At 48.2% G+C, this 27,379-nt stretch overlaps 2 protein-coding genes and 1 long non-coding RNA gene across 12 annotated transcripts in view; 2 read left to right on the forward strand and 1 right to left on the reverse strand.

Annotated features, from left to right (window-relative positions):
* The window catches only part of CHRNB2 (cholinergic receptor nicotinic beta 2 subunit), a 33,134-nt gene extending 17,319 nt beyond the window's left edge, over window positions 1-15,815 (forward strand). The window contains exons 3-6 of the mRNA XM_083715844.1: window positions 770-814; window positions 1,248-1,357; window positions 4,051-5,065; window positions 14,407-15,815. Of these exons, the coding sequence (XP_083571970.1) occupies window positions 770-814; window positions 1,248-1,357; window positions 4,051-5,065; window positions 14,407-14,577 (1,341 nt within the window). The 3' untranslated portion in view covers window positions 14,578-15,815. The remainder of the gene's footprint in view (window positions 1-769; window positions 815-1,247; window positions 1,358-4,050; window positions 5,066-14,406) is intronic.
* A 5,826-nt stretch (window positions 15,816-21,641) lies between these two features.
* On the forward strand, window positions 21,642-22,908 carry LOC310833511. Its single transcript, XR_014558729.1, has 2 exons — window positions 21,642-22,306; window positions 22,343-22,908. It is a non-coding gene; the product is annotated as an uncharacterized lncRNA (long non-coding RNA).
* A 14-nt stretch (window positions 22,909-22,922) lies between these two features.
* ADAR (adenosine deaminase RNA specific) overlaps window positions 22,923-27,379 on the reverse strand; it is a 41,743-nt gene continuing 37,286 nt past the window's right edge. For all 10 annotated transcript variants that reach the window (XM_083715529.1, XM_083715531.1, XM_083715534.1 and 7 more), the window contains exons 13-15: window positions 25,740-25,852; window positions 24,222-24,349; window positions 22,923-23,561 (exon numbers count right to left, since the gene is read on the reverse strand). In XM_083715529.1, coding sequence (XP_083571655.1) covers window positions 23,321-23,561; window positions 24,222-24,349; window positions 25,740-25,852 — 482 coding nt within the window. In that variant the 3' untranslated portion in view covers window positions 22,923-23,320. The remainder of the gene's footprint in view (window positions 23,562-24,221; window positions 24,350-25,739; window positions 25,853-27,379) is intronic.

Raw genomic sequence — 27,379 nt, forward strand, 5'->3', positions numbered from 1 at the left:
TTTGTGCACAGGAGCTGCACGCATCTGGTTGGCCAATGTGGGAACAGGACGCTGGACTAGCCATTGGCTTGACCCAGTGGGCTCTTCTCGTGTTCTTCCCTTCAATTTAAAGTGTTGGTGCTGACCTTGAAAGCCCTAAAAGTATATCTGAAGGAGCTTCTCCACCTCCATCGTTCTGCCCGGACACTGAGGTCCAGCGCCGAGGGCCTTCTAGCGGTTCCCTCCCTGCGAGAAGCCAAGTTACAGGGAACCAGGCACAGGGCCTTCTCAGTAGTGGCACCCGCCCTGTGGAACGCCTTCCCATCAGATGTCAAAGAGAAAAATAATTAACAGACTTTTAGAAGACATCTGAAGGCAGCCCTGTTTAGGAAAGCTTTTAATGTTTGATGCATTACGGTATTTTAATACAGTGGTACCCTGGGTTACATACGCTTCAGGTTACATACGCTTCAGGTTACAGACTCCGCTAACCCAGAAATAGTACCTTGGGTTAAGAACTTTGCTTCAGGATGAGAACAGAAATCGTGCAGCGGCAGCAGGAGTCCCCATTAGCTAAAGTGGTGCCCCAGGTTAAGAACAGTTTCAGGTTAAGAATGGACTTCCGGAACGAATTAAGTTCTTAACCCGAGATACCACTGTATTTTGTTGGAAGCCGCCCAGAGTGGCTGGGGAAGCCCAGCCAGATGGGCGGCGTATAAATAATAAATTGTTGCTGTTGTTGTTGTTGTTATTATTATTCTGATGCCTTTTCTTTTGCTTCTGTTGACAGCACGAGCGGGAGCAGATCATGACCACCAACGTGTGGCTGACCCAGGTAAGTTGCCAGAGACATGTGTAAGCATTATTTATAGGCGTTTATTCAGCATAGTTCAGGAACAAAGGAAAAACATGTCTACTTCCCTTCGTGTCCAACAAAAGAGCAAAGCAATAGCAATATAGAAATGGACATTCCCAGCCTGTGCTGGAAGTAAACAGGCATGCGACACACAACAGTCATGCCTGTTTCTTTTAAGGTGGAACGGAACTATATCCTAACAGAACCTTGCAAGCCACATGCACAGTCTTTTTAATACTAAAAAAAAACCAAAATAATCCACTCTCACCCCCCTGGAGATTCAGGCCCTCCCCCTGCCAACTGGAAGGGGTGAGGTGAAACTGGAGACTTCAGGTCAGTCTTGGGGATGTGGCCATCCTGATTGTGTCTAGCACCCCCTCCCCATCTCTCTCTCTCTCTTTCCCCATTGCAGGAATGGGAGGATTATCGCCTTACGTGGAAGCCAGAGGAGTTTGATGACATGAAGAAGGTGCGGCTGCCATCCAAACACATCTGGCTTCCAGATGTTGTGCTCTACAACAAGTAGGTGCACCTCAGCATTCTTTGTCCTGGGTCTAACGCTGGCGGATCTGGGACGACAATAGCGAACCTGCAGTTCACGGGCCGTATTAGGACTGCAGAACCACCTGGAGGGGCCCGCCTGGCCCCACCTTCCTCCTTGTCACAATGCCGCGGTGTCAGGAGAGCTTTCAAAGCCAGGCGTAGGGGACCTTTGGCCTTCCAAACGTTGCTGACTACAACTCCCAACAGCCCTAGCAAGCATGACTAATGGGCAGCAGTGATGGGAGGTGTAGTTCAGCAACATCTGGAGGGCCAAAGGTTCCCTGTTGTTGTTTAGTCGTGTCCGGCTCTTTGTGACCCCCTGGACCAGAGCACGCCGGGCACTCCTGTCTTCCACTGCCTCCCGCAGTTTGGTCAAACTCATGCTAGTAGCTTCAAGAACACTGTCCAGCCATCTCATCCTCTGTCGTCCCCTTCTCCTGGTGCCCTCCATCTTTCCCAACATCAGGGTCTTTTCCAGGGAGTCTTCTCTTCTCATGAGGTGGCCAAAGTCTTGGAGCCTCAGCTTCAGGATCTGTCCTTCCAGTGAGCACTCAGGGCTGATTTCCTTCAGAATGGAGAGGTTTGATCTTCTTGCAGTCCATGGGACTCTCAAGAGTCTCCTCCAGCACCATAATTCAAAAGCATCCATTCTTCAGCAATTAGCCTTCTTTATGGTCCAGCTCTCACTTCCATACATCACTACTTGTTTTAAACCTTACCTGCTGCTAGATAGGGATTGAGGTAGTTTAAAAGCAGGTGAGAAAGTGGAACATGCTTGTGTGAGAGAGAGGGAGATAGAGAGAGAGAACGTGTATGTTTGACTGAGAGTGAGTGTGTATGTGTGAGAGACAGAGTAACTGTATGTTTATTGGATCTGAAATGATTTTTATAATAATAATAATTATTATTATTTATAGCCGTTCCTCCCCGGCCAGAGCTGGGCTCAGGGCGGCTAACACCAATAAAATAAAATCACAGTAAAAACATAATAGGGGGGAAAGAGAGGGTGGAAAAAAAATCCCAATTTGAGATACAGGTTAAAATGCAATTTAAAATGCAGCCTCATTTCAAAATAGCTGATAAATCAAGACAATAAGGGGAGGGAAACATAAGGGTCAGACTGAGTCCAAACCAAAGGCCAGGCGGAACAGCTCTGTCTTGCAGGCCCTGCAGAAAGATGTCAAGTCCCGCAGGGCCCTAGTCTCTTGTGACAGAGCGTTCCATCACATTGGGGCTAGTGCTGAAAAGGCCCTGGCCCTAGTTGAAACCAATCTAACCTACTTGAGGCTCGGGACCACCATAGTGTTGTTATTTGTGGACCTTAAGGTCCTCCGTGGGGCATACCAGGAGAGGCGGTCCCGTAGGTACGTGGGTCCTAGGCCGCATAGGGCTTTAAAGGTCAAAACCAGCACCTTAAACCTGACCCTGTACTCCACCGGGAGCCAGTGCAGTTGGTTCTAGAAAAAGAGGTGCTGAAACTCACCACGAAACACGAATGCCTCCCTTGTTCTCTTAGAATGGCAATGGCGCCCACCTGAGAGGTGCTGGAACTGAGTTCCGGCTGAAACAAAAGCCCAGGAACTGTAGAGTAAGAAAGGACCACGAGGGTCGTCCAGTCCAACATTAAATAGTTTTTAATTGTTTTTATATAGGGAAGTGGTTTTATAGACCAATTTTCTTCTTTTCATTGTTTCAGCTGTGGAGGTTTCTACCGTGAAAGCACTTCAAACTATGTTATGGGCCACGATTCATAAACAGAATAAAAGGCAGAGTCCGGGTGGCCTGCATTATGATGAACGTGTTGATGGCATGGGTAGAGCTGTGCACATGGTGCGTGAGCTCTGATCTGTGCACCTGCACCGTCAGGCTTAGAAGAATCGGAACCCTCCCCTGGTGGCAGTGAATAAACAGATCAAACAAAAGGAGCGTTTCTTTAATAAACACAGCGAGAGACAAAGAAATGCATATCTCTCGAGAAATGGCGGTGCTCCCAGTAAAGGTTTTCCCCTCCTCTGCCCCCATTAATCTTTGCCACTCCTATGTTGGGTAACCTGAGCTTGTTGCCGCTGCGCTCTCTGTTCTATCACTCTTGGAGCCTGTCTAGTCCTAGGTGAAGGGGGGTCTGGAATGCTGTCCAAGGACACTGAATCTGCCAGATGTCTCCCTCCTGGTGTTTCGTCTTCTAGCTGTTCCTCACCCAGTATTTCCCAGCTTTTCACCTCTGGACTATGCCCCTCTGCAAACCACTGTTCTAAATCAATACTGTCCTCCTGCCCTTGGGAAGGTTCAGGAGAAGGGGGCAGCAGCTCCCACCATTTCTCCTCAGTCCAGCCTCCAGTCTAGTCCAGTCCAGTCCAGACATGCACCTTCTAGACCAGGGGTAGGCAACCTAAAGCCCGGGGGCTGGATCTGGCCCAATTGCCTTCTCAATCCGGCTCGCGGATGGTCCAGGAATCAGTGTGTTTTTACATGAGTAGAATGTGTCCTTTTATTTAAAATGCATCTCTGGGTTACTTGTGGGGCATAGGACTTCATTCATTTCCCACCCCCCAAAAAAATATAGTCCAGCCCACTACATGGTTTGAGGGACTGGCCCACAACTGAAAAAGGTTGCTGACCCCTGTTCTAGACCAACAATGAGCATTGCTTCCCCTTCTTCTCCCCTCCCCCAGCGCCGACGGGATGTACGAGGTGTCCTTCTACTCCAACGCCGTCGTCTCCTATGACGGCAGCATCTTCTGGCTCCCTCCGGCCATCTACAAGAGTGCCTGCAAAATCGAGGTGAAGCACTTCCCCTTCGACCAGCAGAACTGCACCATGAAGTTCCGCTCGTGGACTTACGACCGGACGGAGATCGACCTGGTGCTGAAGAGCGAGGTGGCCAGCTTGGACGACTTCACCCCCAGCGGGGAGTGGGACATCATCGCCCTGCCGGGACGGCGCAACGAGAACCCCAACGACTCCACCTACGTGGATATCACCTACGACTTCATCATCCGCCGCAAGCCCCTGTTCTACACCATCAACCTTATCATCCCTTGCATCCTCATCACCTCCTTAGCCATCCTGGTCTTCTACCTGCCTTCCGACTGCGGCGAGAAGATGACCCTCTGCATCTCGGTCCTCTTGGCCCTCACGGTCTTCCTGCTTCTGATCTCCAAGATTGTGCCGCCCACATCGCTGGACGTGCCGCTGGTGGGCAAGTACCTGATGTTCACCATGGTCTTGGTGACCTTCTCCATTGTCACCAGCGTCTGCGTGTTGAACGTCCACCACCGCTCGCCCACCACCCACACCATGCCGCCCTGGGTCAAGGTGGTCTTCCTGGACAAGCTGCCCACCCTCCTCTTCATGAAGCAGCCCCGGCAGAACTGCGCCCGCCAGAGGTTGCGCCAGAAGCGGCAGAACCAGGAGCGGACGACCGGGAGCTTCTTCCTCCGCGAAGGAGCCAGGTCCTGCACTTGCTACGTCAACCCGTCCACGGTCAAGAAGTTCGGGACGGGGAGCAGCGGTGATGGCGGGGGAAGGCCCTTTACGGAAACGTCGGAGCCGGGAGTCAACGGTTACCGGGACAGGCCGGGTCAAACGGTGCCACCGCCAGGCCCCTGTTGCTGCGGCCTGGAGGAGGCTGTGGACGGAGTACGCTTCATCGCAGATCATATGAAGAGCGAAGACGATGACCAGAGTGTGAGTGTCTGGAAGGGAAGGGGCTTGAGGGCAGGGTGGGGGTGGGGGGCTTTGTGGCCTTAAGTCAGTCTTGTAAATAACATACCTGCCAAAACCTTTTTCTGAAGGAGCATCTCCACTCCCATCATTCTGCCCGGACACTGAGGTCCAGCTCTGAGGGCCTTCTGGTGGTTCCCTCACTGTGAGAAGTGAGGTTACAGGGAACCAGGTAGAGGGCCTTCTCGGTAGTGGCACCCGCCCGTCAGATGTCAAGGAAATAAACAACTGTCTGACTTTTAGAAGACATCTGAAGGCAGTCCTGTTTAGGGAAGCTTTTAATGTTTTATGTTTTATTGTGTTTTTATTTATTTTTTTATTTAAAGTTTTTGTGACAGAAAAAGAAGCAAAAACTTATAACCACAATCATTCAAAATAATTCAAATTACAAACACAATCATTTTACTTTTATATCACATTCTCAATTATTTTCCAAATACCACCCCTTCCTCCCACCCGACTTCTCCTCACCCATGTGAGATCTTATTAGCATTTGTATTATAGTTTCTTGTGTTAGCAGTTATTTACACTTAATAGTCATATCCTTTATATTATCATCTTGTAGCCTTGCTAGTCTTTCCTTTTAATTTCCATATCCATATTTTTTCATATATATCTCTACACACTCCCACTCTCTCTTAATTTTTTGCTTGGGGCAGCCCCTAATCGATGCCGTTAATTTTGCCATCACCAAAAATTCACAGATCTTAATTCTCCATTCTGAAATATTTTTCCTGTTTTCCATTTTTCTGCCACTAGTAATCTAGCCGCTGCTGTCACATAGAGAAATATATTCTTCTTATCTTTGGGGATATTGTTGGTTGGTTTTATTGTGTTTTTAATATTTTATTGTGTTTTTAATATTCTGTTGCCCAGAGTGGCTGGGGAAACCCAGTCAGATCGGTGGTGTATAAATAAATGATGATGATGATGATGATGATGATGATGATGATAAGGGCATCCTATTCCAAAAGAATACTAATAATTCCCCACCCATTTGACTGTTCTGCCACAGCCACTCTGGGCGGTTTTCAACATACCATACAAAAACATAAAAAACCTTTATACAGGGCTGCCTTCTGATGTCTTCTAATGGTTTTGTAGTTACTGATCTCCTTGAGCTCGGGAGTCACTCCACACCCCCCAACATTTCTCCAATGAAAATAGGGACGTCCTAAGGGAAAGTGGGACATTCCGGGATCAAATCAGAAACCGGGACAGCTTCTGCAAATCAGGACCATCCCTGGAAAATAGAGTCCCTTGGAGGGCCTGAAATAAGCCCACAAAAAGTTGCTATGCTAGAAAAATGCAAACTGTGCTGCTGACAGAAGTACTGCAACTCATGCATGCAACACGGTGGCGATTAATATACACAGAACAATAATTCTACATACTTTATCAGCCTTCTGAGAAAAAGACAAAACATTAAACAAAGCCACAGAGACTTGCGAACTACCCAGCCTAAGATGAACTTATATTGTCTGGTTTCAATAGAGTTTTCAAATGCTCAACTCAGTCTTTTAGATAAGTTCATGAAGATACCAACAAAAGGTCAGTTCAGTGTTATTCACAATACCTAGAGATGCTAGTGGAGTTGTAGATAGATGTTAATAAAGTTGTAGACAATGAAGTTGTAGGCGACAGGGTGCCGGCATTTTGCACCTGTTTCGCCCTGGCAGTCCAAGTGATCAAGAAGCCGCTGTTTGCCCCCAATGGGGCCCTTTTACTGGGGCTTGCAGGTAGCCAACTCCCAAGATAGTTTTCCGGGCTTCTTCAGTGGTCTAATCTCAAAGTCTTGATACGTAAATTGAAATTCAACCTTATAGAGAATACTCTTTCTTGGCTTCAGCTTAAGAGACTGATTTGAATCATAGAATCATAGAGTTGGAAGAGACCACAAGGGCCATCGAGTCCAACCCCCTGCCAAGCAGGAAACACCATCAGAGCACTCCTGACATATGGTTGTCAAGCCTCTGCTTAAAGACCTCCAAAGAAGGAGACTCCACCACACTCCTTGGCAGCAAATTCCACTGTCGAACAGCTCTTACTGTCAGGAAGTTCTTCCTAATGTTTAGCTGGAATCTTCTTTCTTGTAGTTTGGATCCATTGCTCCGTGTCCGCTTCTCTGGAGCAGCAGAAAACAACCTTTCTCCCTCCTCTATGTGACATCCTTTTATATATTTGAACATGGCTATCATATCACCCCTTGACCTCCTCTTCTCCAGGCTAAACGTGCCAGCTCCCTTAGCCGTTCCTCATAAGGCATTGTTTCCAGGCCTTTGACCATTTTGGTTGCCCTCCTCTGGACACGTTCCAGTTTGTCAGTGTCCTTCTTGAACTGTGGTGCCCAGAACTGGACACAGTACTCCAGGTGAGGTCTGACCAGAGCAGAATACAGTGGCACTATTACTTCCCTTGATCTAGATGCTATACTCCTATTGATGCAGCCCAGAATTGCATTGGCTTTTTTAGCTGCCGCGTCACACTGTTGGCTCATGTCAAGTTTGTGGTCAACCAAGACTCCTAGATCCTTTTCACATGTACTGCTCTCAAGCCAGGTGTCACCCATCTTGTATTTGTGCCTCTCATTTTTTTTTGCCCAAGTGCAATACTTTACATTTCTCCCTGTTAAAATTCATCTTGTTTGTTTTGGCCCAGTTCTCTAATCTGTCAAGGTTGTTTTGAAGTGTGATCCTGTCCTCTGGGGTGTTAGCCACCCCTCCCAGTTTGGTGTCATCTGCAAATATGATCAGGATGCCCTTGAGTCCATCATCCAAGTCGTTGATAAATTTGCTTTGTTTAATGTTTTGTATATTTCTCAGAAGGTTGACAAAGTATGTATATTTATTGTTCTGTGTATATTAATCCCCAAGGTGTTGCATGAGTCTCACCACGAAAAGTTACTAGCTTGCTCTGTGTGTGTGTGTGTGTGTGTGTGTGTGTGTGTAGGATACCAGCGCTGCCATCCCTGCTCACTCCTCCAACCCCACTCCCATTCCCCCCTTTATCCCTCACCTATTCCCTTGCAGCTCCTCCAGCCCCCTCTGCTCACAGTTTTCTGCTAGCCCCCCCATCAAAGTTTTCCCCAACGCCTTTTAAAGGAGGGTGGGTGCTTCAGAGAGCGGTCATCTGGTCCAACCGCCTGAAATCCAGGAATCTCAGCCAAAACTTCCATGACAGCATCCTTTAGTCCCAAGACGTCTGATGGAACTCACTTTCTAATTTATTTCTTTACCACATGTACATACAGTGGCAATGATTTCTGGGTGAAAACCAATCTGCCAGCCTTTGATATAAAGACATAGGAAGAGCCGCTGCTGGACCAAGCTGATTACCCATCAGATGGGCAGGGTATCAATAATAAGATTATTATTATTATCTAATCCTGCATCCCCAGGGAGCTCTGAGAATTGTAGCCGTGTGAGGGTCACAGGAGTTCCCTTAAACTACAGTTCCCAGGATTCTTTGCAAGGAGCGGAGCCATGAGCGTTTAACGTGGTACAGTGGTACCTCAGGTTACAGACGCTTCAGGTTACAGACTCCGCTAACACAGAAATAGTACCTCGGGTTAAGAACTTTGCTTCAGGATGAGAACAGCAATCGCGCTGCCACAGCGGGAGGCCCCATTAGCTCAAGTGGTACCTCAGGTTAAGAACAGTTTCAGGTTAAGAACGGACCTCCAGAACAAATTAATTTATAAACCTGAGGTACCACTGTATTGCAATTGCTTTCAATGTGTGGTCTTGGGATAAGGTTACCATATTTTTTTCAGTGAATCCGGGGGGGGGGGGGCACTTTTCAACTTCCTATTGAATAGATGGATTTTGTCAGGGGGCTGCCTTGTAAATCCGGGGACTGTCCCTGGGAAACAGGGGCGTCTGGTAACCTTACCAAGGTAGCTATGTAGAACTTCCTTGTTCAGGCAAAGTCTATCTCTGAATTCCAGTAGCTGGGGAACAAACTCAGTGGTTGCCTTTAACGGTTTGATTTGGACACGTCTGCCTGAACACATTACAGTGGTACCTCGGGTTAAGAACTTAATTTGTTCTGGAGGTCCGTTCTTAACCTGAAACTGTTCTTAACCTGAGGTACCACTTTAGCTAATGGGGCCTCCCGCTGCCACCGCACAATTTCCGTTCTCACGCTGAAGCAAAGTTCTTAACCCGATGTACTATTTCTGGGTTAGCGGAGTCTGTAACTTGAAGCGTCTGTAACCCGAGGAACCACTGTATAACTCAACGCTTCGTTCTGATCAGTCAGGGCACTTCTTACAAAGCTTTCCCCACCATATCTCAAATCATCGCCTCCTGAAACATGATGCACTGTTTGTTTGGGGGTTTTTATTTTAGAAAAAGGCTGTGGCAATTTCCCATCCCTTGGACGTTTCCTGGGGGAGACACAGCTCTTCCTTGCTTCTTCCCCATCTCCCTGCCGCCTCTCCTTTGCCAAGCCATGAGTCAGAATACCCTGTCCTTTACTGACCTGTTCCCCACCTCCGAGTGCAGGGCAGCAGTGTTCTCCAACTAAGACACCGGCGAGCTCCAGAATCAATATTTCCCTTCTGCTCGGCTGGATCCCTGTGCTGAAGGCGCATGAAAAATTCATGTGCACTGAGATATGGATGTAAGGGAGGGAGAGACAGAGAGAGAGGTCGGGAGAAACAGACTTTTATTTCTTGGAGGTCTGCTGCTTTGCTGGTGTAATAATAATAATAATAATAATAATAATAATAATAATAATAATACAGTGGTACCTCAGGTTACATACGCTTCAGGTTACAGACTTTGCTAACCCAGAAATAGTACCTCGGGTTAAGAACTTTGCTTCAGGATGAGAACAGAAATCGTGCTCCGGCGGCACGGAGGCAGCGGGAGGCCCCATTAGCTAAAGTGGTGCTTCAGGTTAAGAACAGTTTCAGGTTAAGTATGGACCTCCGGAACAAATCAAGTACTTAACCTGAGGTACCACTGTAATAATAATAATAATAATAATAATAATAATAATAATAATAATAATAATAATAATTTGTACGCTGCCCATCTGACTGGGTTGCTCCAGTCACACTGGACAGCCTCCAACATACATAAAAACATAATAAAACATTACAAGGGGTGTTGGGGGCATTTGTCCAAGCCCTTCCCCCATCCATCTGTGGCCAGAGAGCAACAGGTCAAAGCTAGCCCCGCCTTCCTCACCAAAGCAAATCATTCATCTGATCTGGTAGCCTTTGCAGAAGGAGATGCTCTATGCCCACTGGACCAGGGAGGTGTCAAGTATGAAGCAGTTGCCATAGGAACCGAGAGGAAGGGGAACTTGGAACAGCAGCAGAGTGATGTCACTGCCCCAGGCTGCGCTCTGAGGCTGCAGGTTTGGGGCCAAGCCAGTTGAGCACTGATTTGGGGGGGGGGAGGCCGAAGAGACTCTCCCTTTGTCACCCGCAGTCAAAGGCAGGAATACTTCTGAATACCAGTTGCTGGAAACTACTGGAGGGACGCGGGTGGCGCTGTGGGTTAAACCACAGAGCCTAGGGCTTGCCGATCAGAAGGTCGGTGGTTCAAATCCCCGCGACGGGATGAGCTCCTGTTGTTCGGTCCCTGCTCCTGCCAACCTAGCAGTTCGAAAGCACGTCAAAGTGCAAGTAGATAAATAGGTACCGCTCTGGCGGGAAGGTAAAAGGCGTTTCTGTGCGCTGCTCTGGTTCGTCAGAAGCCGCTTAGTCATGCTGGCCACATGACCCAGAAGCTGTACGCCGGCTCCCTCAGCCAGTAAAGCAAGATGAGCACCGCAACCCCAGAGTCGGCCATGACTGGACCTAATGGCCAGGGGTCCCTTTGCCTTTACCTTTACTGGAGGTGAGAGGGATACAGGTGGCGCTGTGGTCTAAATCACAGAGCCTAGGGCTTGCCACCATTGCTCAGTCCCAGCTCCTGTCCACCTAGCAGTTCAAAAGCACGTCAAAGTGCAAGTAGATAAATAGGTACCACTCTGGCGGCAAGGTATGGTAAATGGCATTTCTGTGCGCTGCTCTGGTTTTGCCAGAAGCGGCTTAGTCATGCTGGCCACATGACCCGGAAGCTGTACACCAGCTCCCTCGGCCAATAAAGCGAGAAGAGCGCCACAACCTCAGAGTCAGGCACGACTGGACCTAATGGTCAGGGGTCCCTTTACCTTTACCTTATAGTGCAAAGGTAAAACTTAGATTTAGCACTCTGCCCAATTTTTGCCCTGCTCATCACTGGTGTGTGTGGCCCCCAGAATGCGGCCCTTAGGAAGAAAGAAGGCTCCCCATTCCTGAGCCAGCCTTTATGATTCGCATTTTACAAATTTCCATATAACCCACTTAATAGAATAAAACTCTCTGAGGCTTTAAGGACACTCTTGTGGGCAATGAGAAGTGAACAACAAGCAAATATTCCTTTTGGCACAAAGTTCCCAGCCTTCTTGCTTTTTCCTGGCAAAGGATTTGGGTCTCACCCTTGAGAACTAGCATACTTCAAAGAATAAATCTTAAAAACCCCATATAAACATGGGTCCATAAGAGATTGCACACAAATATAATTGGAAGCTGAGCTGGAGCTGAGGACGAGTATATCCTCTGTGTACTGTGTTTGAGACTCCCTCCCCATTCTCCGGTACAGGTATGGCCCATACAGAGAATTTAGAAGCCTTGGAAACCCAGCTTTCATTTAAAAGCATATCCAGGGCTCCAGCCCTCATGAGAATGAAGATAAAATTGACCCAGAGCAGAAACCTGAAGGACTTCCCTGGTTTGCCAGCAAACCAGGCTTCAGATAGCCTTCAGGGAGCTGTCATTTCAGAGCCTAGGGCTTGCCGATCAGAAGGTTGGCGGTTCGAATCCCCGCCATGGGGTGAGCTCCCGTTGCTCAGTGCCTGCTCCTGCCAACCTAGCAGTTCGAAAGCACGTCAAAGTGCAAGGAGATAAACAGGTACTGCTCTGGCGGGAAGATAAACGGCATTTCCGTGCCTTCAGAGCACCTGCAGGCCAGTGTTTCCCAATTGTTGGCGTCTATACTACTTTTTTAGGGATGCGGGTGGCGCTGTGGGTTAAACCACAGAGCCTAGGTCTTGCCGATCAGAAGGTCAGCGGTTCGAATCCTCGCGATGGCGTGAGCTCCCATTGCTCAGTCCCAGCTCCTGCCAACCTAGCAGTTCGAAAGCATGTCAAAGTGCAAGTAGATAAATAGGTACCGCTCCGGTGGGAAGGTAAACGGCGTTTCCATTCGCTGCTCTGGTTCGCCAGTCATTCTGGCCACATGACCCGGAAGGTGTACGCCGGCTCCCTTGGCCCATAAAGCGAGATGAGCGCCACAACCCCAGAGTTGTCCGTGACTGGACCTAATGGTCAGGGGTCTCTTTACCTTTACCCAACACAACTGTAAAGGGTGCAATCAACACAGGCAACTCTATTGTTGTTTTTGTTTAATGCTAACTTTACTATTCTGCTTTTCACCATCGGTTTGAAGGCAGTTTGCAAAATTAGCAAAAAAAAACTTCCTAAAACAAAAGCAGTAATTAAAACCAGCATTACAAAAAGAAAAAGAAAAAAGAAAGAAAGAGGAGGGGAACCCGAGCTGAAACCATTTTTAAAAGCAGGCTAAACAGTCTGCTCTTTAAAATATTTAAGCAGTTCTTGCCTCTCCCCAGGAACAGGTTCTGTGGGAGGAAGGGAAGGAGGCTAAAAATCACAAAAGGAGAATTAGCAACACACGCCCCACTTAGGATTCTCTGGGGGTTGGGGAGGGGCGTGCAACATTTGAAATTGTAAAAAACAAAACAAAACCCCACTAATAATTGTGGTAGCTGGTACTCATTGGGGCTGTTAGGGCAGCGGACCAAAAATAAAAGTAGTATAAGTAAGGTAAAGGGACCCCTGACCATTAGGTCCAGTCGCAGACGACTCTGGGGTTGCAGCACTCATCTCGCTTTATGGGCCAAGGGAGCCGGCGTACGGCTTCTGGGTCATGTGGCCAGCATGACTAAGCCACTTATGGCAAACCAGAGCAGCGAATGGAAACGCTGTTTACCTTCCCACCGGAGCGGTACCTATTTATCTACTTGCACTTTGACATGCTTTCGAACTGCTAGGTTGGCAGGAGCAGGGACCGAGCAACGGGAGCTCACGCCATCGCGGGGATTCGAACCGCCGACCTTCTGATCGGCAAGTCCTAGGCTCTGTGGTTTAACCCACAGCGCCACCCGCATCCCTAAAAAAGTAGTATAGACACCAACAATTGGGAAACACTGGCCTGCAGGTGCTCTGATTGGAGAACAGCCTTTGCCAAAGGGGGTCATGGACTTTGAAGACACTCGAACTCAGGACAAAAGGGAGAAACGTGCCAAGAGGAAGGCACGTTTGGCAAACCCTCACTGTGATGAACTCCCACCCGGGAACCTATGTCCCCACTGTGGAAGGATGTGTGGATCCAGAACTGGCCTCCACAGTCACTTACGGACTCGCTGTTAAAACCATGTTTATGGGAGACAGTCTTACTCAGCTATGAGTGATTGCCAAAGAAGAAGGAAGAAGAAAATAAACAGCAGGTGGCGCCAGAGCCGATGGCAGGCAAGGCCAATTGCTTCTGCTCTTCCTATCTGCAAAACTGAGACCCAGAAGGAGAAAGCTAACAGCCAGGGCTACCCATTGGACTGGCTGTAAGGAAGCAGGAAGGGGCCTGACCAGGAGTCTGGTGGCAAATTCAATGCAGGGTCCCTTCAAGACAGTCACAGAAATGCCCCTTCATATGCCCCTAAGATTAGACAACGATCATATAATTACAGTGGTACCTCAGGTCAAGAACGTAATTCGTTCCGGAGGTCCGTTCTTAACCTGAAAACTGTTCTTAACCTGAAGCACCACTTTAGCTAATGGGGCCTCATGCCGCCGCTGCACAGTTTTTGTTCTCATCTTGAAGCAAAGTTCTTAACCTGAAGCACTATTTCTGGGTTGGCGGGGTCTGTAACCTGAAGCGCATGTAACCTGAAGTACCACTGTATACAATTATGCAATAACCCTGGGCAACTGGGGGGGGGGCGCTGGGTGGATCTTTGCACCCCAGCACTGCATATGCTTAAGACAGCCCTGACTGGGCTTTCTGTGGAGTGTTGTGTATTTTATTTTATTGTTTTGTTTTGTTTTGTTTTGTTTTGTTTATCTCATCTCGATCTGGCACCCGTTTGCTTGGGAGTGGGCCCCGCAAGTGGGCCCCCACACAACAGGTGCTTGCGAAGCCGTAAAGGGTTCCAGCTGACAGGTGCTAACGTCTGTATCCTTGCCCTTTCCCCAGGTGAGCGAGGACTGGAAGTACGTTGCCATGGTGATCGACCGCCTCTTCCTGTGGATCTTTGTCTTTGTCTGCGTCTTTGGCACCATTGGCATGTTCCTGCAGCCTCTCTTCCAGAACTATGCCACCAACTCCCTCTTGCAGATCAACCACGGTGGTTCCGGCTCCAAGTAGCATCTGGGCTCGCCCTTCTCCTTGGCCAAACTGTTCAGAGAGAGGCGGGTCAAGGAAGATTAAAGAGAGAGGGAGGGAGGAGGGAGGAAGATGGAGCGGGACAGAGAGACACCCTACTGAATCCCTACTTTTACGGACGCCGGCCTAAGGCGCGCTCAATATGGGATTGTGGGCCCTTTCCCCTGCTGTCTGCCATTGCCCCGGCTCAAGCTTCAGTACTGAGAACAAAGCCTTGCTTGCAGAGAAGCAGGCCAGAGCCAAAATGACAATACTGGAATAGGTTGGTTTCTTCCAGGCTGCCAGGATGATATGGTAGCTCAACAGTAGAGCACCTGCTTTGCATGCGGAAGGTCCTAGGTTCAATCCCCGGCTTCCCCACTTAAAAAAAAAAAAGGGTGGTGGAAAAGGTTGCAGCAGGGTCAGGCCTGGCTGTCTGATCTGCGTATTTTAGGCAGCTTCCTCCATTCCCATTGATCAGAGGTGTCAGTTTCAAGCAGCCAGGAGGAGTCCGTTGCTTCCAAGAGGCTGAGGTCAAGTTCCTGGACGGCTGTCTGGATGCGTTATGGGGCACAGGGGGCAGTGAGGGTCTTGCAGCCTCGAGGGCATTTTGGATACGGACTACAGCTTTCTCCCTGCCCCCCCACCCCATGGCTTGTGCCAATTACGGGGAACCAGCTCCCAACTCAGGGAAAAAATCATCATCATCTATGTGTCTATATATAATTAAATATCCACATCTACACACTCCATCTTTGAGGAGCAGCTGCAGATTGGAAGGCCACCCTGGGGCGCAACCCTCGGCGGGGAGAGGTGTGGGGTGGGGAGAGCTTGGCAGAAAAAAAGGACATTTTGCAGGGGGGCTCCTCGGACCACCCGTGAGACTTGACCAATACGTCCACAAGGTCAGGTGGCAACCCTGCGAGAAGAAGGGACTCTCAGGATCTCTCAGGACAGACTGATGCCAGGGCCACCTTTCTTAACAATATGTGTGTTTGTGGCCAGAGGAGATGGAGCGTAGACTGGTGCTCCAGCCACCCAGGGTCTGGTTCAGGAGGGGTCTTCCACTCTGGGCCATCACCAGCAGCCTCGGTAGAGAGACCAGTGTCCCCCCACAGAGCCATTGGGTGTGTCTTCCTGGCCCTGTCCTCCTCTGCTCCTGAAAAGCCAAACGCTGACACCGCAATACCAATAAAATAGGTCACATAGATGGGAGAGATTCCTTCTTTCGGTTCAGCTGTGTGCGAGTGGTTGTTTTTTAAGCGCATTTCGGGGTTGCGGGCGGGGGAGGTCCCCTATCCTGCATAATAATAATAATAATACAGTGGTACCTCGGGTTAAGTACTTAATTCGTTCTGGAGGTCCGTTCTTAACCTGAAACTGCTCTTAACCTGAAGCACCACTTTAGTTAATGGGGCCTCCTGCTGCTGCCGCACGATTTCTGTTCTCATCCTGAAGCAAAGTTCTTAACCTGAGGTACTATTTTTGGGTTAGCGGAGTCTGTAACCTGAAGCGTCTGTAACCCGAGGTACCACTGTAACAACAACAACAACAACAACAATAATAATTTATTATTTGTACCCCACCCATCTGGCTGGGTTTCCCCAGCCGTTCTGGGCGGCTTCCAACGAAAGATTAAAAATACATTAAAATGTCAGACATTAAAAACTTCTCTAAACAGGGCTGCCTTCAGATGTCTTCTAAACTGTGAAGGCCAAACCAACATCCTGTTTAATCTACAGATAATAGTAAGAAGGGCTACCTTTGAAGGTGACCCGGAAACTATTCCTAATCCAGAATACGGCAGCTAGACTGGTGACTGGGAGTGGCTGCTGAGACCACATAACACCGGTCTTGAAAGACCTACACTGGCTCCCAGTATGTTTCTGAGCACAATTCAAAGTGTTGGTGCTGACCTTGAAAGCCCTAAACGGCCTCGGCCCAGTATACCTGAAGGAGTGTCTCCACCCCCATTGTTCTACCCGGACACTGAGGTCCAGCTCCGAGGGCCTTCTGGCGGTTCCCTCATTGTGAGAAGTGAGGTTATAGGGAACCAGGCAGGGGACCTTCTCGGTAGTGGCACCCACCCTGTGGAACACTCTCCCATCAGATGTCAAGGAAATAAACAACTGTTTGATTTTTAGAAGACATCTGACGACAGCCCTGTTTAGGGAAGTTTTTAATGTTTGATGTTTTATCGTGTTTTTAATATTCTGTTGGGAGCTGCCCAGAGTGGCTGGGGAAACCTAGCCAAATGGGTGGGGTTTGAATGAATGAATTATTATTATTATTATTATTATTATTAATCATCATCATCATCATTATTATTACCCCACCCATCTAGCTGGGTTTTCCAGGCCACTCTGGGCAGCTTCCAGCAGAATAGAAATTCAATTCAATCCAATCCAGATCCACATTCAGCTTTTAAATAAGCAAACAACCTGCAGAAGTCCCTAGTCCTCACCATAGTGACAAAATACTGGAAAATATGGGATGGTGGAGGGAGAGGTTCTGTTAAGTCACCGCAGAGGAATGACAGTTTAGAGTGGCACCATAGTGCTTTGAATGTATGGTGTCTAAAAGCACCAATCATAGATAGATAATGATAACGACAACAATAATAATAATATTTATACACCACCCATCTCTCTGGGTTTCTCAGTCTGATCCATTCAGCAACTCCCCACCCCCCCACCCTGACTGCTGTCCTGCAAACCAAAATATGCTGAACTCTCTCCTGTTCTTTCTGAGTCTCCGGCTGCTGCATTGCTCACTTCCTTCCAGCTGGATCTACATACATCATCCCCAAACGCTTAACATGTGGCCGGCTCTGCCAAGCTTCCTGGATGGTGTCCCGCTGCCCCCGCTTTTCATCCTCAAGACAAGGCAGAAAGAAGCTCGCTGCAGAAGCACAATCTCCTGGCTCCCTCTGAACCGCAGCAGATGGCAGGCTGGCAGGCCGGCTTTCCACTTCAGTTCCACCAGCTCACACACTCCACCTGGCACGGTGACCCAGCCGCAACCATGCCGGCCGATTTCTTTAGCTGAGAGCAGAGAGACAGGGGCACAAGGCTCTGAGTAGCATAGCAGAAGCACCAGCCTTTAGGAAGGGCAGTAGCAGAGCGATGGAGACCCTGCAGAATGTCCCACCTTTGATCTCCAATATCTCCAGGCAGGGCTGGGGGGAAACCTCCCTGCCTGAAACCCTGGAGAGCTGCTGCCAGTCAGTGCAGACACCACTGAACTAGATGGGCCAGTGGTCTACCTCAGCGTAAGGCAGCTTCCTCTCTTCAGCATTAGACACATGGAAGCCAGGCGATGATAGTTCACCAACAGCAAACAAACAAATAAAACCTCTGTGTAGAAAGCAGTCTACCTTTCCGGACCAGCTTCTGGCAGCAGCGGCAGGAGAGAGGCCAGCTGCTCTCATGCTTTGCTTGCGGAAAACAGGATGTTGGGTTAGGATTCAGTGGGACGCTTCTCCCAACAACCGTGGAAGTGTAAGCCTACAAGAGATGTAAAGGTAAAGGGACCCCTGACCATTAGGTCCAGTCGTGGACGACTCTGGGGTTGCGGCGCTCATCTCGCTTTAATGGCCGAGGGAGCCGGCATACAGCTTCCGGGTCATGTGGCCAGCATGACTAAGCCGCTTCTGGCGAACCAGAGCAGCGCACGGAAACACCGTTTACCTTCCCGCCAGAGCGGTACCTATTTAACTACTTGCACTTTGACATGCTTTCGCACTGCTAGGTGGGCAGGAGCAGGGACCGAGCAACGGGAGCTCACCCCGTCATGGGGATTCAAACCGCCAACCTTCTGATCGGCAAGTCCTAGGCTCTGTGGTTTAACCCACAGCGTCACCTGCGTCCAACTCTACAAGAGGTGTAAACCACCTTTAAAAGCTGTAGGGATAGATGTGGGCCCATTGATGATGAACCAAAAAAGCACAATAGGTTTAAAGGTAAAAGGTAAAGGGACCCCTGACCATTAGGTCAAGTCATGGTCGACTCTGGGGTTGCGGCGCTCATCTCGCTTTATTGGCCGAGGGAGCCGGCGTACAGCTTCCGGGTCATGTGGCCAGCATGACTAAGCCGCTTCTGGTGAACCAGAGCAGCGCATGGAAACGCCGTTTACCTTCCCGCCGGAGTGGTACCTATTGATCTACTTGTACTTTGACGTGCTTTCGAACTGCTAGGTGGGCAGGAGCAGGGACTAAGCCACGGGAGCTCACCCCATTGAAGGGATTCGAACCGCCTACCTTCTGATCGGCAAGTCCTAGGCTCTGTGGTTTAACCCACAGCGCCACCTGCGTACCTCACAATAGGTTTAACATGCAATATTTATCTTCAGGATGGGAAAACCTTTGCAGATTCAGGGCCTGCTCAGCAGCCTCCCAGGGTCCTCATCGCAGGGGCAAATGGGGCCAAAGGAAAAAGTCGGCAGGGCAGAGAACGCACAACTAGGCTAGTTGCTACACAGACACACACTTCTCCCTCTCTTAGCTTTGTCTAGTAAAGCTAAAGTCATGATCAGAGTTCAAAGACATATCCCAGCCAGGCAAAAACACTCCTGGAGGATGCAAAGCAGGATCTGTGAGGGGTGTGGCTTGTTGAGCAAAGGGGTGTGGCCTCTTGAAAATTCCAAGGGCCAAATAAGAGGGCTGTGTTTAGCTCCAGGGCCTGATCCCACCCCCTTCCTCCATTTATACCTCCTGTCTTTCTGCGTGAGGTCGGCAAGGCAGCCGCTGCAAAAATTCTCTTTTTGGGGGGAAAAGTTTTTATTATTAAAATAATTCAGCATTAATACACACATATTGTGAATATACAAGCACACAAACATACATTTCATACAATCCTTAAAAATGTTCAAACATACCTACACTCAGTCCCACAGATAATTCCTTTTCCCATCACCATCTTCCACCCCTCACCTCACCTTTGTGTTAGACTTCCAATCTACTCAATTGTAATTTCTTTCCGCTTCTATTACTTTCTTTCACACACCTTTAACCTATTTTCATGCTTCTTTTTCTGCTACACATTGTTATCCATCTTATTTAGTATTTCAGTATTTAAAACGGAACTTGTTTATTCTAATAGGAGTTCTGATTTTTCAATATAGTTTGGCAAGTATCCTTTAAACACCTTCCAGTCCCTGTCTATCTTCTCTTTTGAGATCCTTCCATATTCTCCCATTGTTTTGGATATATTGTAATATTCCAATAATTTGGCAAGCCACTCTGTTTTTGTCAGTATAATTTATACCTCCTGTCTTTCTGCATGAGGTCGGCAAGGCAGCCACACCATCAGACTATCTTGGAAAAAACGATTTATGATGATTCGAAGAGGTTGGAGGTGGGCGGGGGGGAGAGACGTCATAGATGTTCAAAAAATTGTGGGCAGGGGGGAGATGGAAGGAGAGAAAATTGTTGCTGGGCATGGTGGAAGGCCTTCATTGCATTTTGTAAAATGGAGGGGGAGAAGGTTACGGTGTAGTTTTCGATTATCAGACACCCCCCCCCCCAACAATTCATTTGATAAGTGCAGGTGTGCGGCAAGGGGCCATCTCCTTCATTCCCCCCTCTGTTCTGCAAATCAAAGCACAGACTCTTATTTTAATAACTGTGAGCCTTGCCTTCCTCATGGAACAGGGGGGCTTCTTTTTGGTAAGCAAAGTCCTTTGAACGCCGGTGTAACATCCTGTCCGTTTCAGCCTCCGATAACGGATAGCATTCCAGCATCCAGCCTGCCTGTTTCTGTATTTGGACCCGGGAGCAAAATCTTCTACCAGCACTGTATTATGAAAATCGCAGGCTCCAGGCCAGGTTTATGCCAGTCTGTTTTGATCATCCGAGCCTTGGTCAAAACGGCCTCAATCTCCGCCATCAGAAACAATAAATCTAAGGCAGGGAAGCATGACAGATACTCTTTTGACTGTTCTGCAGCCTCGCTGGGAACTACCTTAATAGTAGGGTTGCCATATATCTGGGAAAACCAGGACATGCCCTCCTTTTGGGGGCCAACATGCCCATCTGGGCGGATTTTTGCAGTTTTAAGGAAATGTCCGGATTTGGAGGTTTTTTATTTTGTGGTGGGGTAGGCTTCTTTTGTTTTTTGGGGGGTGGCATGCACCTGCTCAAGAGGGCGCTATGTCCCAGCAGCAGAAGTGCTGCAGTGAAGTGAGGCCGTCGCAGTGAATATCAGGTAGGTAGGAGCTGGGGTCCTGTTTCCATTCAGGCCAGCAGCGGCGTGGGCTCAGGTTGTTCTGCACAAACACCTCTTTCCTTCGTCGAGCTGTCTTCTTTTCTGCCCTTCAAGATATGGCAACCCTACGTAACAGAGTCCACAGAACAGAGCTTGGGCCCTGGAAGCCCTCCTCACAGCCCCCAAAATAGAAAACAGCAGCAGTCATCCAGAAATAATAATAATAATAATAATAATAATAATAATAATAATAATAATAATAATAATAATTTATACCCTACACATCTGGCTGGGTTTCTTCAGCAACTCTGGGCGACTTCCAACAAAATATTAAAATACCGTAATACATCAAACATTAAAAGCTTCCCTAAACAGGGCTGCCTTCAGATGTCTTCTAAAAGTTTGGTAGTTGTTTTTCTCTTTGACATCTGGTGGGAGGGTGTTCCACAGGGCGGGTGCCACTACTGAGAAGGCCCTCTGCCTGGTTCCCTGTAGCTTTGCTTCTCGCAGTGAGGGAACCGCCAGAAGGCCCTCGGTGCTGGACCTCAGTGTCTGGGCAGAATGATGGGGGAGGAGACGCTCCTTCAGGGAAAAGGCTGCTTCTGCCCAGGTAACAAAGCGATTGCTTGCAGAGGTCTTGGCTCCCCCCGCTCTCCCCCCCCCCCGGCCATTTCAGCTTCTTCCCCCACCCTCCTCCCCAAATGCATGAAATTAAGTACAAAGATCCCCCCTCCCGCCTTAGAGAATCTCATGGGAGATGGTGCCCCCCCCCCAAAAAAGGAACAAAAAAACCCAAAAAGATGCTTGCTTTACCTTCTCCCTCCTGGGAAAAGAAAAAAAGAATCACACCAGTAAAACCAATACAGAAAACCTTTTTTTTATTATTATTATTTTCAGGCGGAATGTGATGACTTCAGTTGTCAAACGATGGTATCTAGAGGGGCAATTAAAAGCAGACTTGCCAAAAAAAGGGGGGGAGGGGAGGAAAATAACCTGAATTACAATAGTGGTGGGAGAAGGATCAAGATTTGCCTTGAATAAATTTACATCTGTTTTTTATTATTATTTGCTCGCCAGCGCCTTCGCGACTAAGGAAGGAAATGAACTGTGCGTCATGAGGATGGGGAAATGAGGGCTGGAGGAGAGGCTGCCGCCTTTCGACAGAAAAGAGTTTGCATAAAGAGAGCTCTCCCCAGTTAATTCCACTACAGCAACTGCCCAGACGTAACTGATGGGGAGGAGAAAAGCTGGAGGGGGCAAAATAAATCCCAAAAGCCTCTCCCTTTCAAATGCACCTTTAGAAAAACGAAAAACAAAGGCTGCTTGGAACATCAGGGGGAAGGATTCCACAAATAAGACAAACCACTGCCAACTCCATAACAGCCAACAGCTTGGAACTGGAGTTTTATATACATATATTTAAAAACTGAGGAGTAGTAACTTAAAAGAAAGGGGGAGCGTGGGAATTCTGAGGTGTTAGAAGGAATCAAGTGATGACCCCATATTTAAACATTCATAGAGACCCGGTGGTATGTTTCTAGGCTGGGCCGCCACAAAGACTACAGCTAGGACATACTTGCTTGAGTGACTGCTCCGCCGTGCCTTTTAATATTAAAAATTAAGGTGAGTCTGGCTGGCTCTCATGAAGCAGGTGTCTACACAGAACAGGGAGGAAAGGAGTTTGGGAGAATGTGGGGGAGCTGTGCAGTTTTAGCTTAGAATGACCTCAGAAAGGCTGGGCTGTCTCGCTGGGAACAAGGCGAATTCAACAGCATTCCAAAGATTCGGGGAGAAGGGAAATTATCACACATACACCCCCCCTCCCGCCAATTAAAAAAAACTCCAAAATTATACCATAACCTGGCGGTGCGATGAGTAAATGTTGTAGTGGCTCCAAAGGCAGAATTCTGAATTAAACAGAAAGGTAAGAGGAGGAGTTGGGTTATATATATCAGAAAATTAAATTCAAGTGAGGGGAAATCTCTGTGATGTTCCTAGAGTTCACCTTTATGCAAATCCATGGAGAGACAGAACTGCTGTGGAAAAGACAGTGTGTGTGTGCATAATTACCAGTTCCTCAATTCACAGCTTTTAAAAATAAAATAAAAGGAGGGGTTCAAAGAATTGATTTTTTGTTAAAAAAAAAAAAGCAGAGAGAGGACAAGGAAGGCAGCCTTTTGACTAACCAGAAGGGGACAGAGATGGGGAGAGGGTGTTGTCACAAGACGAGCGTTGATGCTGGTGGATCTCTCTCTTTCTCAGGTTTGCGCACTCAGATCATGTCTTTGCAATGTTCGTTGATGGGGGGGGGATTAAAGGGGAGGGAGACTCCCCCCCGCTCCTTTCCCAATGCTGCCAATTTAAATCGGAAGGCCTCGCGGCAAATCCATAACCCTAAGTTAACATTCCTGCTTCCATTTTTAAAAAAAGAATACACACAACCTATGTTAATAAAAAAAATACCCCTTTCCTTTCACCCCTCCCCCCGCAGCCAAAAAAAAAAAAAGGTAAAATAAAATAAAATAATAAAAATGCACAGCTTGCTAGACTTCGGACGGGCCAAAGGTCTTCTCCTCTTGGGGTTTGCAGATCCAGCTCCCGTAGCCCATCTCCTGCAGGGCCCAGAAGAATTGCCGCTTGGCACTCTGGTATGTGACGGCCGCTTCCTTGGCCTCCGAGTACACGGTCAGTTTCTGCAGGGCCTTGCGATCCATCTTGGCACAGAGCGATTGGAAGAGTGCAAACAGGTTCCTCTTGGAGACCCGGGACACGTCCAGTTTTGGTCTGAGGGGAGGGAGGAAGGAACGTAAAGGAAAAGGACTCCAGCAGGGAGCCTAAGTGTTTCGTGGTACTCCTGGCTTTCCCACGGCAGTCGCCAGCGCTAGCAATTCAAACTGGACGACAGAAAGATAAGAATGTGCTGATCTTTCGTAAGAATGTGTCAAAACTGTTGGGGCCGTCCAGCTCGTTATTACCTACACCAGTGACGGCCAAACTTGGCCCTCCAGCTGTTTTGGGACTACAATTCCCACCATCCCTGGCCACTGGTCCTGTTAGCTAGGGATGATGGGAGTTGCAGTCCAAAAACAGCTGGAGGGCCAAGTTTGGCCACACTGACCTACACTGAAAGAATGTGCGAGGTTGGGGTGTGCTCTCTGCTCTGCCTGGAGATGCTTGGGACCATCTTTGTGCAAAGGAAGTGTGTCTCCCCCCCCCCCCCCGTCCACACCAGGTGGTGCTCCCCCCCCCAATTACTCACTTTTCTTATATCTCATCCAGTGTCAGTTTCGTTGCTGGCCCCGAGCATGTGGATGGAATACGCATGAAAACAAAGCCAGACAAAAATCTGCTTCCCACAACCCACTGGAAGCAGCCATCCAACCATGCCTGATGTTACAGTTACCCCTCTATGCCTCCCCTCCGATAGCTGTGCCCCACTCTTACCCATCTACTTTGCCTTTTGTGCCATCCAGGACTTCGACTTCAGAGTCATCAGGGAGGCACCAGTTGACGCTGGATTCCTTTGTCTTCCCCGTCTGCCTTGCGGAGTCGTAGACACTGACTCTGCCAACCTGTGTTGGCAGAGAGAGAGAGAGAGAGATAGCAAAGTTGAACATTCTGTGTGTGTGTGTGTATAAAGGTAAAGGTATCCCTGACCATTAGGTCCAGTCGCAGACGACTCTGGAGTCGCGGCGCTCATCTCGCTTTACTGGCCGAGGGAGCCAGCGTACAGCTGCTTCTGGCGAACCAAAGCAGCGCACAGAAACACTGTTTACCTTCCCGCCGGAGTGGTAACTATTTATCTACTTGCACCTTGATGAGCTTTTGAACTGCTAGGTGGGCAGGAGCTGCGACTTAACAACGGGAGCTCAATAACAAACAGCGTATCCAGTGGTTTTAACCAGGACCGAGTTTCAACACTGCAATATATCACCAGCTAAACATCATGTTAAGAGTGATATATCATGATCTCTGAAATAAGGATGGACCTAGGTAGAGGCACTGGCTGGCACTTTGCCTCCAACAGCAGAGGTAAGAACATACCCTAGCAATCAATAATTCTCTTTTAAAGCCATTCAATCTGGTGGCTATTCCAAACCAATCGTCTTCCAAAGCAACTACTCTATTCCAAACTTAAAAATGGAAAGCGTAATGCTGGTGGTCAACAAAAGAGGTTTAAAGACTGTCTCAAGGCAAATTTTTAAAAATGTAGTATAAACACCAACGGTTGGGAAGCACTTGCCTGCCAGCGCTCCAATTAGAGAACAGCCTTTACCAAAGGTGTCATTAGCTTTGAAGACACTCAAAACTCAGGACGCAAGGGAGAAACGTGCTAAGAGGAAGGCACGCTTGGCAAATCCACACTGTGACCAACTTGTGCCCGGAAACCAATGTCCCCACTGTGGAAGGACGTGTGGATCCCGAACTGGCCTCCAGTTATGGACTCATTATTAAAACCATGTTTATGAAAGAGAATCTTACTTGGCTACGAGTGATCGCCAAAGAAGCAGATGATTATGCCACATCTTGCGACAGCAAACTCAGCAGTCGATTGTGCAGAAGTACGTTATTTTGCCTGTCCTGAATCTTCCAACATTCAGGTTTGCTGGATGGGGCCAGAGTCTGAATACTAAGGAGGGAGAAAAGACTCTCCTCCCATTAGTCCAATTTCTCTATAATGTCCCCCACTTACTTGCTTTCCCTCCTCCAAACTAGAATTATAGAATTGTAGCGTTGGAGAGCCATTCCCCAAGGGTTGTCTAGTCCAAACCCCGGCAATGCAGGAATCTCAGCTAGACCGTAAGTGGCAAATATTGCAGCCGCATAGTGAAAAGGTCCAGACACCTATGCTTTGAGCATGACTGAACTATGGGAAGGTGGCATACAAGTAATTGAAGATGAAGAAGGAGGAGGAGGAAGACAAGGAATTAAAACCGCAATGGGAATCAAAACAGCGGTTACCTCCGGGTGATTGACAAAATACGGCTCGGGGAGTCCGGACTGGAATGTGTTGCCATCTCTTGACATGCGGCAGCAGATGGCTCGCGTCAAGTGACCTTGACTGTACAAGTAGCCTGGAAAGGGAACACAAAATGAGGTTGATGGCGCAGGCAATTTTATTTTATTTTTAAAAAAGGAGCACAGAGCAGCTGCATGGGAGGGCACCACCAACTTTGGAAGGGCTAGCGGCAGCTGCATCTTGACAGGAAGGACAGAGGTTTTACACAAGCCTTGAGTACTTTGCTGCCTTCAAGACATTTATAGCCAGGGCCTGCTGTGTCCTTGTCATGGGACGGGGGCTTCCAAGGTCCTAAAAGAAGGAGGAGGAGGAGGGGGGGAAACACCCAAATGAACATGCAGCAAAATCCCAACCGCCTCTTTTGCTTCCTATAGAGCAGGGATGGGAAAACTGGGCTGTGTGGATGTTCTTGAGTTCCAGTTCCCATCAGCCCCCAGGCAGCAAGGCTAATGGGTGATGGGAGTTGTAGTACACCTGCCCTAAGGTGAGTCATTTGTGGCAGAATTGCGTCTCTGTGCTCACCAATTGTGCCCATTTTTTTTAAACGACTACTGCTAATCAGATATTTTACTTGTGCTTTGCCATGCCAGGGCAGGTTACAACGGTTTAAATGTGCTGCATTAAAACTGGTTAAACCAAATATTTTTGGGGGTGTCTCTCTCTCTCTCTCTCTCTCTCTCTATATATGGACACCCTCCCCCAAAAAATTTATACACCACTTAATTTTGATTATCTCTAGGCGATGTATACCAAGCCCAACAAATACAATCAAGATAAAAGCAGTTAAGCAACTGTAAAATCAGAAATGGTGTAAGAATGGCTGCTGGGATTTATTATTACTATTATTATTATTTTTTAAGACTCCAGCAGATGCCGAAAAGTTCAACAGTTAAGCAACTGTAAAATCAGAAATGGTGTAAGAATGGCTGCTGGGATTTATTATTATTATTATTATTATTATTATTATTATTATTATTATTATTCCTATTATTAAAGTCTCCAGCAGATGCCAAAAAGTTCAACAGGGAAGGGGCATCTCTTCCCAGAACTGGGCCCACCATATGGAACGTGCAGCAACTTTACCAAAAACCTAAGTGTCCAGGCAAGGATAGAAGGAATCAAGCACTCCTAAGCTATTCTGGACCGAAGTCATTAAGGATGCTGAAAATTAATGTAGGAACCTTGAACTCAGCAGCTTGGCAGCATCCTGGCAGCCAGGGAAAGGTTTTTGAGCAATGCACTGGCGACAGTCTGCCCCATCAACAATAGGAAATGTTTCTCTGGTGTCAAAGCTGCTGGGGTTGGGGGGTGGAGAGAGGTGTGCCTTCTATGTACACGGAAGGCTACACAGCCAAGGCCTTACCAGGGTGCCTCTGCCGGGAGGGAATTCTACCGCATGGGGCTGCCACAGAGAAGGCTCCCCCCTCTCCCAGGCCAACACTGCCCTTCCTTCCCCTGCTGATCTTAACAGCCAAGAGAATGGGTAGGCAAACTAAGGCCCGGGAGCCAGATCCAGCCCAATTCCATTCTAAATCTGGCCCGCGGATGGTCCAGGAACCAGCATGTTTTTACATGAGTAGAA

Source organism: Podarcis gaigeae (genome assembly GCF_964106915.1).
Source record: "Podarcis gaigeae genome assembly, chromosome: 16".
Lineage (NCBI taxonomy): Eukaryota > Metazoa > Chordata > Lepidosauria > Squamata > Lacertidae > Podarcis > Podarcis gaigeae.